Raw genomic sequence first — 16,145 nt, 5'->3', positions numbered from 1 at the left:
AGGAATTTGAATCCAGTGTACTTTTCCCATTGCAAATATGATACGACAAAACCATACAAATGGAAAAAAAGGCTTTATTACGACATTAAACAAATATTTCACAGGTGATTGTGTCGCCTGCTTGCACATGTTTTGGTATTTGGCTTCATTTCGTTGTTTATTTAAGAGCCAAGAGCTCAAAATACAAAACAAGTGCATACTTATACAAAGCTCCCTTACTGTTCATGAAGCGCGTCTATAGCAACAGATAAGATGACATAATGGTGACATAATGATAACATACGATGTCACCATGACATAACACCGAAATATAAATACAGATTTGCTTAAAATATCAATTAAACATTCATTTGTAAAAATAAACATTTGAAGAGAATGATTTAACTTGAAGGTCATACTAAAGAAACAAGGCGCCGGATGGGCAACAATGTGGGATCGTCTGCGATTAAACCGGCGGCAACCATGGGCATGATGGCAGTGAAGATCCTGTTGGTGGGATATGATCAACATGCTAAGGTGACGTTGTAATATATCGAATAAAAACATGTGACACTCACAGGCGTTGAATTCCCGATTCGGGCTGATCAGAGGAGGCGCCGCATGGTGGAGGAGGCGACGGTGAAGATGAGGAAGCACCAACAACAAGCGCATCCTCCTCAAACTCCTCACTTGAAGAGAGCACAACAAAACTCCTGTTGAGTTGTTATAAAACACTAATCCACCGTCCCACGCCGCATATCGCCTAGATAATCAATCACTCCATTTTGTTAAAAAAAAAGGCTTCGCTACACATCTTAAACCAGGGGTCTCAAACTCAATTTTCTTGGGGGCCACAGGAGCTAGGGTCTAGGTGAGACTGGGCCGCATCAGGTTCCCCCCCCCCAAAAAAATGCATTTATTAAAAACAAAAAAATTAAAAAAACTATAAAATAATAAAAAATAAAAATAATAAAATAATAAAATAATAAAATAAATAATAAAAACTTAAGAAACCACATATAGTTGGTGGGCAGACAAATTATTTCTTTCAGATTAAAATGAACAAAGCATTATTAGAGCCCTGTAGACATGACAAAACACGACTATAGTCACATTTATACTCTTTTTATTTACAACATATTGCGCAACTGCAGGGTCTTGAGACACATGCTAACTCGCAAACTAGAGAGCGAGCGACCTAAACGGTAGTTCAAGTTATTTCCTTTAAACTTAAAAAGCCGAAAACTTACCACTTCCACACGGATAGGGAGGATAACTATTAACAGTTATTTAACCTTTAACATGAACATTAATCAAACGTAATAATTTTTTCTGGGCACATGATACCATACAGCATCCATATCAAACTTGCGCGGGCCGCACTAACATTAAACTTTCATATCAAGGCGGGGGCCTCAAACTAGTGTCCTGCGGGCCACATATGGCCCCCGGGCCGCATGTTTGAGACCCCTGTCTTAAACTAAACCCTCGAGCACCGAAAACTATCTACCAATCGGCTACAGACGTGGGAGCTGTAAGTTTATCATTTTGTTTAGCGACCTAGCATGATGTTGCTATTAAAATGTCATGTGCTATGCTAGTGTTGCTAACATTTGTGTCCTTCTGTCCCATTCCTTAATGCTACCTTGTTGATGTGATCTGTTACGTTGGATAAGTACAGTTACTGTGCTTATGGAAAAAACATACAATAGTGCTTCTTGGAGACACACACTCAGCAACACAGCTCAAACCTCCGACGTCACTTTCTGTCCTCCACACATCTGTCCACCCGCCACTAAGGTCCCCACTAAGGGAACACTTTCACTGTGACACACACACAAGTAGGAATTTTACTTATGTCTTACAGGACTCGGTTACTCAGCTGCACGGCGGTCGAGTGGTTAGCGCCAGATCTCTCAGCTAGGAGACCCGAGTTCAATTCCACCCTCTGCCATCTCTGTGTGGCGTTTGCATGTTCTCCCCATGCATGCGTGGGTTTTCTCCGGGTACTCCGGTTTCCTCCCACATTCCAAAAACATGCTAGGTTAATTGGCGACTCCAAATTGTCCATAGGTATGAATGTGAGTGTGAATGGTTGTTTGTCTATATGTGCCCTGTGATTGGCTGGCCACCAGTCCAGGGTGTACCCCGCCTCTCGTCCAAAGACAGCTGGGATAGGCTCCAGCACCCCCTCGACCCTTGTTAGGATAAGCGTTAGAAAATGAATGAATGATTAATATAAGTGTAAAGCCATTTAAAGCCGCCATTACAACACATTAGCCACATTTACATGAGGAATTTTTCCTCTTTCCGAATAGAATCTTTCCAAATGACCTTTCCGAAAACAATGGTATACATGGAAAGGAATATTCCAATCTCTTGTCTACATGCGGCGCTATAATCCAACAGAATAGTCAATGGGGCATTCATAGTAAAACGTAAACATTAACATCACGTGATACAGACTTCCCCGAGTTTTTCTTCCACTTGTTGGAATAACTCCGTATTGACAGTTTTTCGTCTGTCCAGTCTTGAAGTTTAGTTTGAATCAAAAACAAACTTTGCTTAGTCCAGTGCCGATTGCTGGCCTCCATTTTTAAAAGTGAAAAACGTCTGGATCTGCGTGTTACGTCATATCTGAGCATGTGCTGAAAGAACGCACCCGGGATAAATTTAAACAGGAAAAGATCACATTCAATCTTGCTAATATTTTATAATTAAACTCCGGACATGTTTTATATAGATATATATTTTCTTTTTGAATAAAACTGGACTTGTGAATGGCGTATAGAAGGGTTTCACAAATGGCGCTAATGCACACGAAAGCTGCTTGCCAACCGCCAATAAACAACAGAAGAAGAAAAACACCATGAAGAAGAACGCACCCTGACAACTTTCCGTTTGAGCGGGCACAAGATACAAGATACCTCAATTATACCTCCCATTATATATTCATTCGGATTGGCACTTTTCTTTGGCAATGAGGCGTATACAAAGGTTCCATTCTTTCCGTTTGAGCAAATAAACCGAATGCAATTGGAATATTTGGGTCCATGTATACATGGCTAATGATGAGACAGTAGCCACCACAGGAAGTATGCTGTTGGGAAAAAAAAACTACTAAAAAGTGAGCTACAGTATGTTTTATTTTATTTATGCTATTATGTCTTATTTTCTCTGATTATATCTGTATTGGGCAATACAAGTGTAAAGTTGTAGGGGTGTTACTTTATGTCTAGAGGGCTCTAATAATGTTAATAACATAATATATAATAACTGTATTTAGAAGATGGTAGACCAGGGGTCTCAAACACATGGCCCATGGGCCAAATTTGGCCCGCAGGACACTATTTTGAGGCCCCCGCCTTGATATGAAAGTTTAATGTTAGTGCGGCCCGCGCAAGTTTGATATGGATGCTGTATGGTATCATGTACCCAGAAAAAATTATTACGTTTGATTAATGTTCATGTTAAAGGTTAAATAACTTAATAGTTATCCTCCCTATCTGTGTGGAAGTGGTAAGTTTTTGGCTATTTAAGTTTAAAGGAAATAACTTGAAGGCTACCGTTTAGGTCGCTAGCTCTCTAGTTTGCGAGTTAGCATGTGTCTCAAGACCCTGCAGTTGCGCAATATGTTGTAAATAAAAAAAAGTATAAATGTGACTATAGTCGTGTTTTGTCATGTCTACAGGGCTCTAATAATGCTTTGTTCATTCTGAAATTCTGAAATCTGAAAAAAATAATTTGTCTACCCACCAACTATGTGGTTTCTTAAGTTTTTATTATTTGCCGTTTAATTATTATTATTATATTTATTTATTTATTACTGATTGATTTTCTTTATTCTTGATTTGTTTATTTATTTTTCATCTTATTTTGTGTAGAAAAATAAAAAGTAAGATTTTTGAGAACAGTGGAATGTTTTATCAGAGCTTTTCTTGTAGAAAAAACCAAAGCGAAGTTTTTAAAAAAAATTTGTTTTTAATAAATGCGTTTTTTGGGGTTTTTTTGGGGGGGGAAAACCTGATGCGACCCCTGTGGTAGACTGTTTTTTAGGCCATAACTCCAACAATATTCATTTCTTAACATTGATCCCCATTTGGCAGAAATTCACTTATTGCAGTCATGTACCAATTGAACCAATTAAGCACAGTAAACAAGGGACGACTGTAGTTGAAAAAGGTACTTGGTACCTTTTATAATAGGCCAGTTCTTCCTGCAGGAGGAACACTTGAGACTTGAGTTCATTTCTCTCGTACAGGACATCACGGAGCTCCTGCAGGGTGAAGCAAGGAGCTCGGTCCGACTCCTCCTCCAGGCTGCCGGTCTCCCCCTCGGCCTCCGCCTGCCCACAATACACACACTCAACATCTTCCTTTTGTCATGTCATAATAAGCAGCTCAAATGAGAGTCACCAGCGTTGCATTTCTGCCGGTAATTGGTTGACTAACATGTTTTGACACAGCCATGAAGTCATCTTTTATTGTCATGTTATTGCTGCTGTTCATTCAGACTGACTACCTCTCCTTCAGGGCTGAGAGAATTGCAGGAAATGAGCCCGTCGTGCAATAAATCTGCTAAAGTTGTCAGTTTGGGAAAATTGGGTAGGGAAAATGTGTAATATGGGAATAAAAAAAATAAATTATTTCAGAAGAAAGTTGTAATATTTGGAAAAAAACAAAAAAACAAGCAGAAATGGGAAATTCAGCAGTATTTTAAAAAATAGAATATAATAATAATGTAAAAATATTAAGAGAAAAAAGCTCTATTGGCCGGAATATGACAAACAAACAAAGTCATTTTTTGGAAAACTGCATTGGGGAGAGTTAGAATATTATGGGATAATGTAAAAATCATAATATTACAAAAATAAAATGTACAAAGATTATTTCAGAATAAAGTTGAAATATTTGGAAAATGTAAAAAACAAACAAACAAAAACAAGCAGAAATGGGAAATTCTGCAGTATTTTTTAAAAATAAAATATAATAATAATGTAAAAATATTAAGAGAAAAAAGCTCTAACAAGAAAAGAGTCAAAATTTTATGAGAATGAACTCATGACATAATGAGGACAAATAATGTAATTTTAGTCGTGTAGATTTGAATTATTCAAGAAAAAATACATTGGCTGGAATATGACAAATAAACTAAGTTGTCATTTTTTGGAAAATTGCATTTGGGAGGGTTAGAATATTATGGGATAATGTCAAAATATTACAGGGATGAAATCATAATATTACAAAAATAAAATGTACAAAGATTATTTCAGAATAAAGTTGAAATATTTGGAAAATGTAAAAAACAAGCAAACAAAAACAAGCAGAAATTGGAAATTCCGCAGTATTTTTAAAAAATAAAATTTAATAATAAGAGAAAAAAGCTCTAACAAGAAAAAAGTCAAAATTTTATGAGAATGAACTCATGACATAATGAAGACAAATAATGTTATTTTAGTCGTATAGATTTGAATTATTCAAGAAAAAATACATTGGCCGGAATATGACAAACAAACAAAGTTGTCATTTTTTGGAAAATTGCATTGGGGAGAGTTACAATATTATGGGATAATGTCAAAATATTACAAGGATGAAATCATAATATTACAAAAATAAAATGTACAAAGATTATTTCAGAATAAAGTTGAAATATTTGGAAAATGTAAAAAAACAAAAACTAGCAGAAATGGGAAATTCCGCAGTACTTTTAAAGAGAAAAAAGCTCTAACAAAAAATGAGAATGAACTCATGACTTAATGAGGACAAATAATATCATTTTAGTAGTATAGAGTTGAATTATTCAAGAAAAAATACATTGGCCGGAATATGACAAACAAACAAAGTCATTTTTTTGAAAATTGCGTTGGGGAGAAAGAATATTATGGGAAAAAGTCAAAATATTATGGGGATGAAATCATAATATTAAAAAAATAAAATGTACAAAGATTATTTCAGAATAAAGTTGAAATATTTGGAAAATGTAAAGAAAACAGATAACATTATTACTCATAACATTATGAAGCCCTTTTAGTTACACAGAATGTAAATATTTCTAAAATTCATCATATTATGAGAAACAAAAAATAAATTGTAATTTTTGGAAAATGAGGTCGTTATAAAATGTTATAATATCATGACAATAATGTGTAAATATTATGGGAATAAAATCACAGTATTACAAAAAGGAAATTGATAAATTTACAAAGATTATTTAAGAAGAATGTAGAAATGGGCAAAGTTGCATCTTTTAATTTTTCCCTATGTGGCCCTCGCTGTAAAAAGTGTGGTGTACCTAATGTAGTGTCTTTTCTGCAGTGTTTTACCAGCAGCAGCGCCGACACATCGTCCTCTCGGTCACTCGTGCCGCCATTTCTTTCTGCCCCGGGTGAGCTCATGATGGAGGAGGAACTGTGGTGAATTTCCAAGCAACCAGCATCTCCTCCACACTCCGCCCACACCGAACTCGACTTCACCGCGTCGTCGGACGGCGCCACGTTGGTCGACTAAACAGGTGTCACAAAAGCAACATCATCACGTGATCGGGTTTGCTCACGATCCACCATCTTGTCTGACTCTCACCCGTGGCGATGGAGACCAGGTCGAGGCGCACGTGGAGGAAAAGCAGCTCTTCTCCATCTTCACCACTTCTCTCTCCAGCTCCCACTCTCGCAGCTCCGTCCTCAGACGCCTCGCCTCCACCTGCAGTGCGAGCATCTCCTGCTGACGGGCCTGCGCCGCCGCTTCCAGCTGGGCCCGCTGCTGCATGACCGCCTTGCTCTGCGCCTCCATCACACCCAACCTGTGACGCAGATCCTGGTTGATCCTGATCAGGCGATGCTGCTGCGTCTGGAGCTGGAGAAGGGACAAAGATATGTCATGGTGTCTCGCAAGCTTTTTCATGACAGAACCTCTTCTCAAGGGACAATGCCATAAAGCAGGGATGTCCAAACTGTGGCCCGTGGCACATTTGAAAAATATAGTTGAACAAGAAAATAAAATAAATAAATGAATAAATAAAAACAAAAATAGTTGGAATCTAATGAGAAAAAGTCTGAATTTTACGAAAATAATGTAGTAAAATTATGAGGAAAAATCCTTTTAGTACCATAAAGTTGAAATACCAAAGAAAAAAAAACATTATTTAATGTCAAAATATTACAAGAAACATACAAAAAAAAGTTGTAATTTTCAGAAAACTTGGTTGGGAAAAAATTATAAAATGATTGGAATAAGGTCAATATATAAAGACATTACAAGAAATAAAATTGAAAAAAAAAACAAAATAGTAAAAATGAGAAAAACAACAGAAATTTAAAAAACTGCTGTAATTTTACAAAAATAAAGTCAAAATATTAATTTGTATTCTAACGAGAAAAAGAATGCAATTTTCTGAGAATAAACGTGTACAGTATATTACAAGGAAAATAATGTCAGTTTAGTAGCGTAGAGTTGAAATATTATAGACAAAATGCATTTTTTTTTAAGTCATAATAGTAGGAAAAACAAAACAAAATAAATTTAGTTGGGAAAAAAGTTAGAATATTATGGGAATAAAATCAAAATATTGTGAGAATATAGTCATAATATTACAAAAAGCAAAAATATTACAAAAATATTACAAAAATATTACAAAAATATTACAGAATATAACAGAAATTTCCACGAAAAAAGTCACAAAAAAAGTGGCCCTTGCTGGAAAAGGTCTGGAAAATGAAAACGAGTCAACACGCAGCAATTATTGTCTAAATAGCTAGCAAAATAAGTGGCGCAAGATAATTGTGTCATGCATGGTCGTGGTCTCGTCGCATGAGTGATGCCGACACTGGGGGAGATGCGGTTCATTGAGGAGACAGACAAGTCGTAGTAAAGCGACGGACGCTCACCGCCTCGATGTCGTCATTTTTCAGGATCAGCTCGTGGTCTTTAGCCCGGATTTCATCCCGCTGTTTGTCCACCAAGTCTTTCAGGTTCTTCGTCATTTTCCTTTCCTCCTCCGACGTCCCTGTGGGGACCAAAATATTGTGTTGTTGATCCAAGACGTTCTATTAAGACTCTAGCAAGGACAGTGTCCAAACATTTCTGGACCCAAGTCCAAAACAATATGGAGGACATTTGCTGAGTGAGGCGTTATGTTGTACGTGACACGTTTACAAGCAATGTGTGTGTGTGCGCTGTAAATATAGCTTAGTGTGTCACCCAGGAGCTACATTCTGCTGTTCAAAAATAGCCCCCTCTGCTAGCTCATAGCTTGTGTTTTGGTTTTCAACGTGCGTCTGGAGCTGGAGAAGGGACAAAGATATGTTATGGTGTCTCGCAAGCTTTTTCATTACAGTACCTCTTCTCAGGGGACAGTACCATAAAGCAGGGATGTCCAAACTGTGGCCCGGGTGCCAGTTGTGGCTGGTAGCTGTTTTTTTATTAGCCCGTGGCACATTTGAAAAATTTAGTTGAACAAGAAAACTCAAAATAAATGAATAAATAAAAATAAAAATAGTTGGAATCTAATGAGAAAAAGTCAGAATTTTACGAGAATAATGTCGTAAAATTATGAGAAAAAATACCATCCTTTTAGTACCATAAAGTTGAAATTCCAAAGAAAAAAAAAACATTATTTAATGTCAAAATCTTGTGAAAAAATACAAAAAAGTTGTAGTTTTCAGAAAACTTGGTTGGGAAAAAAATTATGAAATTATTGGAATAAGGTAAATATATAAAGACATTATGAGAAATAAAATTGAAAAAAACAATAAAATAGTAAAAATGAGAAAACCAACAGAAATTTTAAAAACTGCTGTAATTTTACAAAAATAAAGTCAAAATATTAACTTGTATTCTAACGAGAAAAAGAATGCAATTTTCCAAGAATAAACGTGTACAGTATATTACGAGGAAAATAATGTCAGTTTAGTTCGCCGCATGAGTGCTGTGTTTCGGTTGTCAACGTGCAAACATAAGCTAACATAAGCTAATCAGTAGGAGCTCTATGTTGTGTCATGTAAAACATTTCATCAACGGTGAGGAAAAAGCGGTAGAAAATGAATGAATGAATGAATGAATGATATTTATGCCCACCCTCGTGCCTCTCCACGTCTTCCTCAGTCACCAGAGCTTCACCGAACGAGAGGCTCACCACAAGCTTCTTGTTCTCCGCCTGAAGCCGAGCGACCTGCGAGAGAAGCTCCTGCACCTCTGCCCGCCACACATCCTCCACCTGCTCCAACTCCTAAACATCGCAAACACCACAAAACACAAAACCAACAATGTATGGCTACAAATGCAACAATGTTGCATGTCAGCCTCCTATTTGGCTTTCATATGGCGTCTGCGTGTACTACGAACAAAATCAATATATGGTGTGTAGAATAGCATAGGATATTTCTGCTCCCACGTGTTGCTATAGCCTTTTATAGCGTCTAATGCTCTTTTGCTCACAGCTCCAGGCCTTCTGTGTGTACTTACAACACTAAAGCATGTCACCTATGGACACGTTAGAGTTGTTTGTTTACCTGTGTCTATCTACAGCCAAAATACTGCAAACATTTTCTACATATGACAAATAAAACAAGTGACATTTACAGACAATAGAAAGCCATGAGCACAAGTAAATGTTGGCCGAAGTGACCTCCACTACCATAGGTGGCGCTGTAATATTTATAGTCTGTTTCTGGTTGCTAATTTGTCATAAAATAGCTAGCTGGCGGCAAAGTGCTAGCATGGTGAACAGTGATAAATTTAACAATTAAATTATTAAGTTACATTATTAAATATACGGTTTTACGTTTCTTAAAAGTTAAAGTGTGTTGGATGAAGGCAATATTCTAAATGTGTCACTTTTCAAACGATTTATCGAAGTCTTGTGAACATCTTGAGCATGCGCAGATAGTGTTAGCTAGGTAGATCGGCGACATAATAGTTTAAAAAAACAAATTAACTCAAAACTATTTTTATTAAATTTTAAACAATGATACAATACATTCACTTTCTTCCTTTAAAGCACTATTAAATCGACAACGGGGCCGTGGGCGGCTACCGTCACCCACCTGGTGGTGCTTCCTTTCGTGAGCGTGCCTGTCGCTGCGCTCCTGCCGCAGACGGAGCAACTCCCTCTGCAGCTCGTCGTCGGCCTCCTGCCCGGCGGCCCCGTGGCTCACCAGCTTCTCCAGCAGCTCCAGAACACGCACCACCTTCGGCACCACACCGACCAGGGACTCGCAGCCGAACCTGTCGATGGTCCGCTCGAACTCCTGAGCTAGCACTGCCGCGATGTCATACACGTCCAACACCGTCAGCTCTTTCGCTGGCCTATCCAACGCCGACATTACCTTAATGTTGTGTGTCCGCGGTACGATTACCACCTGTGGTTTTCACCTGCGTCTTCCTCGGATATTTTCACTCACATTTTAAAGAAAAAGCGAGCTATAAGACGCCATTAAGTACTTGAGAACTTTTTTTGTTGACAGGAGAACTACTTCTTGTTGACAGGTTCAACTTTAGGTGCTGCGTTCAGGAGTCTCGTCAAAGCTCGTAGTAAATTGTTGAAACCGCAGCTGTAATTTTACACGTTTCCAAAGTTGCCTTGTGATACTTAAATAACAGCACCTTTACTCTAATAAAGAAGCAGTTACTTATATTATGCATGCCAACGAAGCAAATGTTTCATGCTTTTATGTTACGTTTGAAGAGAAGTGACCTTCTGTCCAACAGTTCTTGAAGGTAGCAGCCCCCACCGTGCTGGCTGAAGAGACTACTGCGCATGTCCGAATATTGTCACATTCGCAGTACATTTATATCTATCTATCTTATATATTTATATCTGACTGCTGTGCCCCGCTCCGCTTTTACTCATGTTTTAACTGTGTATTAACCAATGAATGTTGTATTTTGGTGTCTTCTACTCTGTTTACTTGCTTTATTCAACTCCATTCTTCTGTAAAGTGTCTGAGTATTTTGAAAAGCGCTATACAAATAAAATGTATTATTATTATTACATTTGTAGCCCAAAAAATGTTTTAATACTTCCACATCTTTTCATTTATAGGGAATAACTTCAGAAAAATAAAAAAAAACAGTCGTGCAAAAAAGGTATTACATTAAACATTTATTTAATTTGACATTTACACTTCATACAAGGAAGAAACACCACTGCCTTTACTAAAATATATATCCAACTAGATTGCAGCGTATAAAGAGAAGGGGAAGGAACAGAAGACATTAAAAAGATGCAATTATTATTATTATTCTAATTATTATGAGCTACCCTGTGAGGAAAAACTCCCAAAGACAAAGAGAAACCTTCATATTATTGTACAGATCCACCCTGCATCTTTACATTCATCCTAAAAAGAAGTCTTGATAAATAAAAGGACAACTACATCTGACTCACTCTATGTGTGTGTTTTGCCGTGTAGCATCCAGTGAGACATTCAAGAGAAGCTGTTGGCATGATTGCTGTACAACGTGTATTATTATTATAATTATTACTATGAATCATAAATGCATCAGTGCAGTACATTCCAAGTCCGAGGCAACAGTGTACTGTTTTGCAAAGAAGACGATACAGTATTCATCGTGAAGGCAATGCAGGAGGTATATGTCGAATATGATCGGAACATGATGTCATTTCCTAGCGTCCTTTCTAATGCTAAAATCGCTCAAGGTCGTTAAAGTACAACATCATAAAATCTTAAAAGCAGGATCGGTGCCTAAAAATTGGAACACACGGCATCTCCTCCCCGTTCTCAAATGCTAAAATAAACGTAACAGCGTCTATAGGCACCAAGGAATAGTGTAAAAAAAAAAAAAAAAAAAAAAAAGACATCCAGCCTTAAGTGAAAAAGATGCCACTTGGAGAAAGAAGGAAAATAGAACATGCAGGATTGTCAGCAAGCAAATTAAATGTTACTCTTTTCCGAAGGCATCCCCGGCTTCACTTCCTCTGGTGCCGTTTTATTTAAACTGCAACACACAAAAATACAAAGTTATTACAGAAGTCACCCAAATATAACTGCAGATTAAATGTGGATGTGAGTGTTTAAAGCAGGGGTCTCAAACACGCGGCCCGCGGCCCAAATGCGGCCCACAGGACACTAGTTTGAGGCCCCCGCCTTGATATGAAAGTTTAATTTTAGTGCGGCCCGCGCAAGTTTTATATGGATGCTCTATGGTATCATGTACCCAGAAAAAATTATTACGTTTGATTAATGTTCATGTTAAAGGTTAAATAACTGTTAATAGTTATCCTCCCTATCCGTGTGGAAGTGGTAAGTTTTTGGCTATTTAAGTTTAAAGGAAATAACTTGAAGGCTACCGTTTAGGTCGCTAGCTCTCTAGTTTGCGAGTTAGCATGTGTCTCAAGACCCTGCAGTTGCGCAATATGTTGTAAATAAAAAGAGTATAAATGTGACTATAGTTGTGTTTTGTCATGTCTACAGGGCTCTAATAATGCTTTGTTCATTTTAATCTGAAAAAAATTATTTGTCTACCCACCAACTATATGTGGTTTCTTAAGTTTTTTATTATTTGCCGTTTTATTATTATTATTATTATTATTATATTTATTTATTACTGATTGATTTTATTTATTCTTGATTTGTTTATTTATTTTTCATCTTATTTTGTGCAGAAAAATTAAAATTAAAATATTTGAGAACAGTGGAATGTTTTATCACAGCTTTTATTGTAGAAAATCGGAACCAAAGCACTGAAAAAGTTTGTATATTTTTGTTTTTAATAAATGCGTTTATTTTTATTTTTTTGAAAACCTGATGCGGCCCAGCCTTGTCCAGACCCTAGCTCCAGTGGCCCCCAGGTAAATTGAGTTTGAGACACAGTTTAACCCATAATTAAGTCATGGTCTCACCGCACACAGTAGAGTTTACCCCAGGGCTCCCCCTAGTGTTGGGTGGAACTTACTGATAAAGCACTGTGGGAATGCAGGGGCATGCTTACAGATGCTAGCCAGCACTAACACAACATGACGGGTCCTGGCTGGTCCAGGGGTATCAACTGGACCAGCAGATGAGTTATGTTTTGCACATGAGTGTTCCTGTCATTTTGACAATCTTTGACTGGCCTTTTGTAGCAAATCCCTTGCGTTTTTTGCAGTTAAATCCTTAAAAACAACATGGCGCTGCTCTCTTTTGAAGTAGAACTTTAAAACGATGTATAGAGGATCTTTGAGTAGAATTTTTTTGTAGCAGGTCTTTAAGGTCAAGGTCTTTATGATGGCAAAGCGCTCCTGGTGCAGAAAAAAAGCATTTTTACAGTAGATCTTTAAAAACAGGCTGCACAGCGGATGAGCGTTTAGTGCATAGACCTCACAGCTAGGAGACCCAAGTTCAATTCCACCTTTGGCCATCTCTGTGTGGAGTTTGCATGTTCTCCCTGTGCATGCGTGGGTTTTCTCCGGGTACTCCGGTTTCCTCCCACATTCCAAAAACATGCTAGGTTAATTGGCCATTCCAAATTGTCCATAGGTATGAATGTGAGTGTGAATGGTTGTTTGTCTATATGTGCCCTGTGATTGGCTGGCGACCAGTCCAGGGTGTACCCCGCCTCTCGCTCAAAGACAGCTGGGATAGGCTCCAGCAACCCCGCGACCCTCGTGAGGATAAGCGGTAAAAAATTATGAATGAATTTTTAAAAACAGCAGCGCTAGAGGATCTTTGACAAGCATTTTGGCAGTAAATAGGAAAAGCGGTGTAGAAAATGGATGGGTGGATATTTGAAAACGACAAAATGCTCCTGTCATGGAGAATCTTTGACTAGCATCTTTGGAGTAGATCTTGGACTAAGGATCTTGGAGTAGCAGCACGAGAGGATCTTTGGCTAGCATTTTTGCAGTAGATGTTTGAAAACGACAGAACATATCAAATAGCGGATATATGAGTATCATTTTTTTAAGTAGATCTTTAAAAACTGCAAAGCGCTCATGTCATATAGAAGATATTTGACTTAAAAACATATTGCTTTTGTTGAAATGTATATGAGTTTATTTCTGACTATTACCAATTTGGTGAGGTGAAAGAATGTGAACAATTGTTGAACAGCCCACAAAAGTTGGTGATGCAAGGTCGTCATGGCAACAGTCTAGCTGGTGTTAGACTTACTGGACTTTTCAGGAGGACGTTGGGTTTCTGGGCCAGCGCTGGCTTCTTCATAAGCGCCGGCTTGGTAAACTTTGGTGACATGGAGACCAGAGAGGTGGCTTCGCCGTTCCCATCGGAGATCTGGTCCAGGGGGACCCCGGCCAGGGTGTAGTGCTGCTTCCTCAGCTCGCCCAAACGTAAACGCTCGTTCTCCAGCTGAGATTCCAACTCCAGAACCTTCACCTGAGGGTGCACGGCCGGGAAATGTTAGCAGGGTCCACTGATATTCCATTTCCAGGCGGTTGGTACATTAAGGGCAGATTCAGAAACTTGTCTTGCGTGTTTTGTCCCAAATCCATCTCTCTGACTTCTATGCTGCCTTTCCAAGGAAACGTCTGCCGTTTCCTTTTCAAATTAGGCTTTGTCGTGCTACTTGACTTCTGCTTTCTAAAAATATTAACAGAAAATTTTAATTTTAAAATGAAATAAAAAGTAGGTAATATAAATCTAAAAAAATATTTTAAGAATACTATTTTAATATTTATTATAACATTCAATTGAATTGTATTAAATATAATTATACAATTATTATTCCAAGTACATCAAATACCATAAATAAAAATCATTTACTTATTTTGTATTTTTTATAAAATAAAATAACTAATTTTTTACAATTTTTTATTTATTTACAATAGTTATAATCAATGATTTTTTTAATTGTGAATAAATGAGAATTTTTTTTACATTATTTACAATTACATAAAAGTCCGCCTTTTAAAATCAAAATATTAAGAAATAATAATCATAAATAATACATTTTATTGAAATAGCACTTTTCAAATGAATGTCAAATGAAAAATACAACTGAAAGTTACTGTACAATATATAATATAATATTTAACTGGAAAAAACACACCTAAAAGGAAAAGTCCATTATAAATAAAAAGACCTATAAAAAAAGTGAGTTATACAGTGAAGAAAATAAGTATTTGAACACCCTGCTATTTTGCTATTTCTCCCACTTAGAAATCATGGAGGGGTCTGAAATTTTCATCGTAGGTGCATGTCCACTGTGAGAGAGATAAACTAAAAAGAAAAATCCAGAAATCACAATGCATGATTTTTTAACAATTTATTTGTGTGATACAGCTGCAAATAAGTATTTGAACACCTGTGTATCATCTAGAATTCTGACCCTGAAAGACCTGTTAGTCTGCCCATTAGAAGTCCACCTGCACTCCATGTATCATCCTGAATCAGATGCACCTGTTTGAGGTCGTTAGCTGCATAAAGACACCTGTCCACCCCATACAATCAGTAAGACTTTAACTTGTAACATGGCGAAGACCAAAGAGCTGTCCAAAGACACCAGAGACAAAATTGTACACCTCCACAAGGCTGGAAAGGGCTACGGAGCAATTACCAAGCAGCTTGGTGAAAAAAGGTCCACTGTTGGAGCTATCATTAGAAAATGGAAGAAGCTAAACATGACGGTCAATCTCAATCGGAGTGGAGCCCCATGCAAGATATCACCTCGTGGGGTCTCAATGATTCTAAGAAAGGTGAGGAATCAGCCCAGAACTACACGACAGGACTTGGTCAATGACCTGAAAAGAGCTGGGACCACCGTTTCCAAGGTTACTGTAGGTAATACACTAAGACGTCATGATGTGAAATCATGCATGGCACGAAAGGTTCCCCTGCTTAAACCAGCACATGTCAAGGCCCGTCTTAAGTTTGCATATGACCATTTGGATGATACAGAGGAGTCATGGGAGAAAGTTTTATGGTCAGATGAGACCAAAATAGAACTTTTTGGTCATAATTCCAATAAGCGTGTTTGGAGGAAGAAGAATGAAGAGTACAATCCGAAGAACACCATCCCTACTGTGAAGCATGGGGGTGGTAGCATCATGCTTTGGGGGTGTTTTTCTGCACATGGGACAGGACGAGTGCACTGCATTAAAGAGAGGATGACTGGGGCCGTGTATTGTGAGATTTTGGGGAACAACCTCCTTCCCTCTGTCAGAGCATTGAAGATGGGTCGTGGCTGGGTCTTCCAACACGACAACGACCCGAA

At 37.8% G+C, this 16,145-nt stretch overlaps 2 protein-coding genes across 2 annotated transcripts in view; both read right to left on the bottom strand.

The window, feature by feature from the left end:
* Positions 1–54: 54 nt before the first annotated feature.
* LOC131127835 (RILP-like protein 1) lies at positions 55–10,496 on the bottom strand. Its single transcript, XM_058070116.2, has 8 exons — positions 10,019–10,496; positions 9,051–9,201; positions 7,862–7,980; positions 6,558–6,830; positions 6,302–6,481; positions 4,173–4,324; positions 558–668; positions 55–486 (listed from the first exon to the last, which is right to left on the bottom strand). The coding sequence occupies exons 1-8, from the start codon at positions 10,295–10,297 to the stop codon at positions 393–395; spliced, it is 1,359 nt and encodes a 452-aa protein (XP_057926099.2). The 5' UTR covers positions 10,298–10,496; the 3' UTR covers positions 55–392.
* Positions 10,497–11,056: 560 nt separating this feature from the next.
* hip1rb (huntingtin interacting protein 1 related b) overlaps positions 11,057–16,145 on the bottom strand; it is a 29,896-nt gene continuing 24,807 nt past the window's right edge. The window contains exons 30-31 of the mRNA XM_058071010.2: positions 14,087–14,308; positions 11,057–11,933 (exon numbers count right to left, since the gene is read on the bottom strand). Coding sequence (XP_057926993.2) covers positions 11,925–11,933; positions 14,087–14,308 — 231 coding nt within the window. The 3' untranslated portion in view covers positions 11,057–11,924. The remainder of the gene's footprint in view (positions 11,934–14,086; positions 14,309–16,145) is intronic.

The sequence above is a fragment of the Doryrhamphus excisus genome, linkage group LG3, assembly GCF_037039965.1.
Source record: "Doryrhamphus excisus strain RoL-2023G ecotype Guam linkage group LG3, RoL_Dexc_Guam_v1.1, whole genome shotgun sequence".
NCBI classification, from domain to species: Eukaryota; Metazoa; Chordata; class Actinopteri; order Syngnathiformes; family Syngnathidae; genus Doryrhamphus; species Doryrhamphus excisus.
The sequence above is the reverse complement of the archived record's forward strand: the minus strand, read 5'-3'. Positions and strand labels throughout refer to the sequence as shown.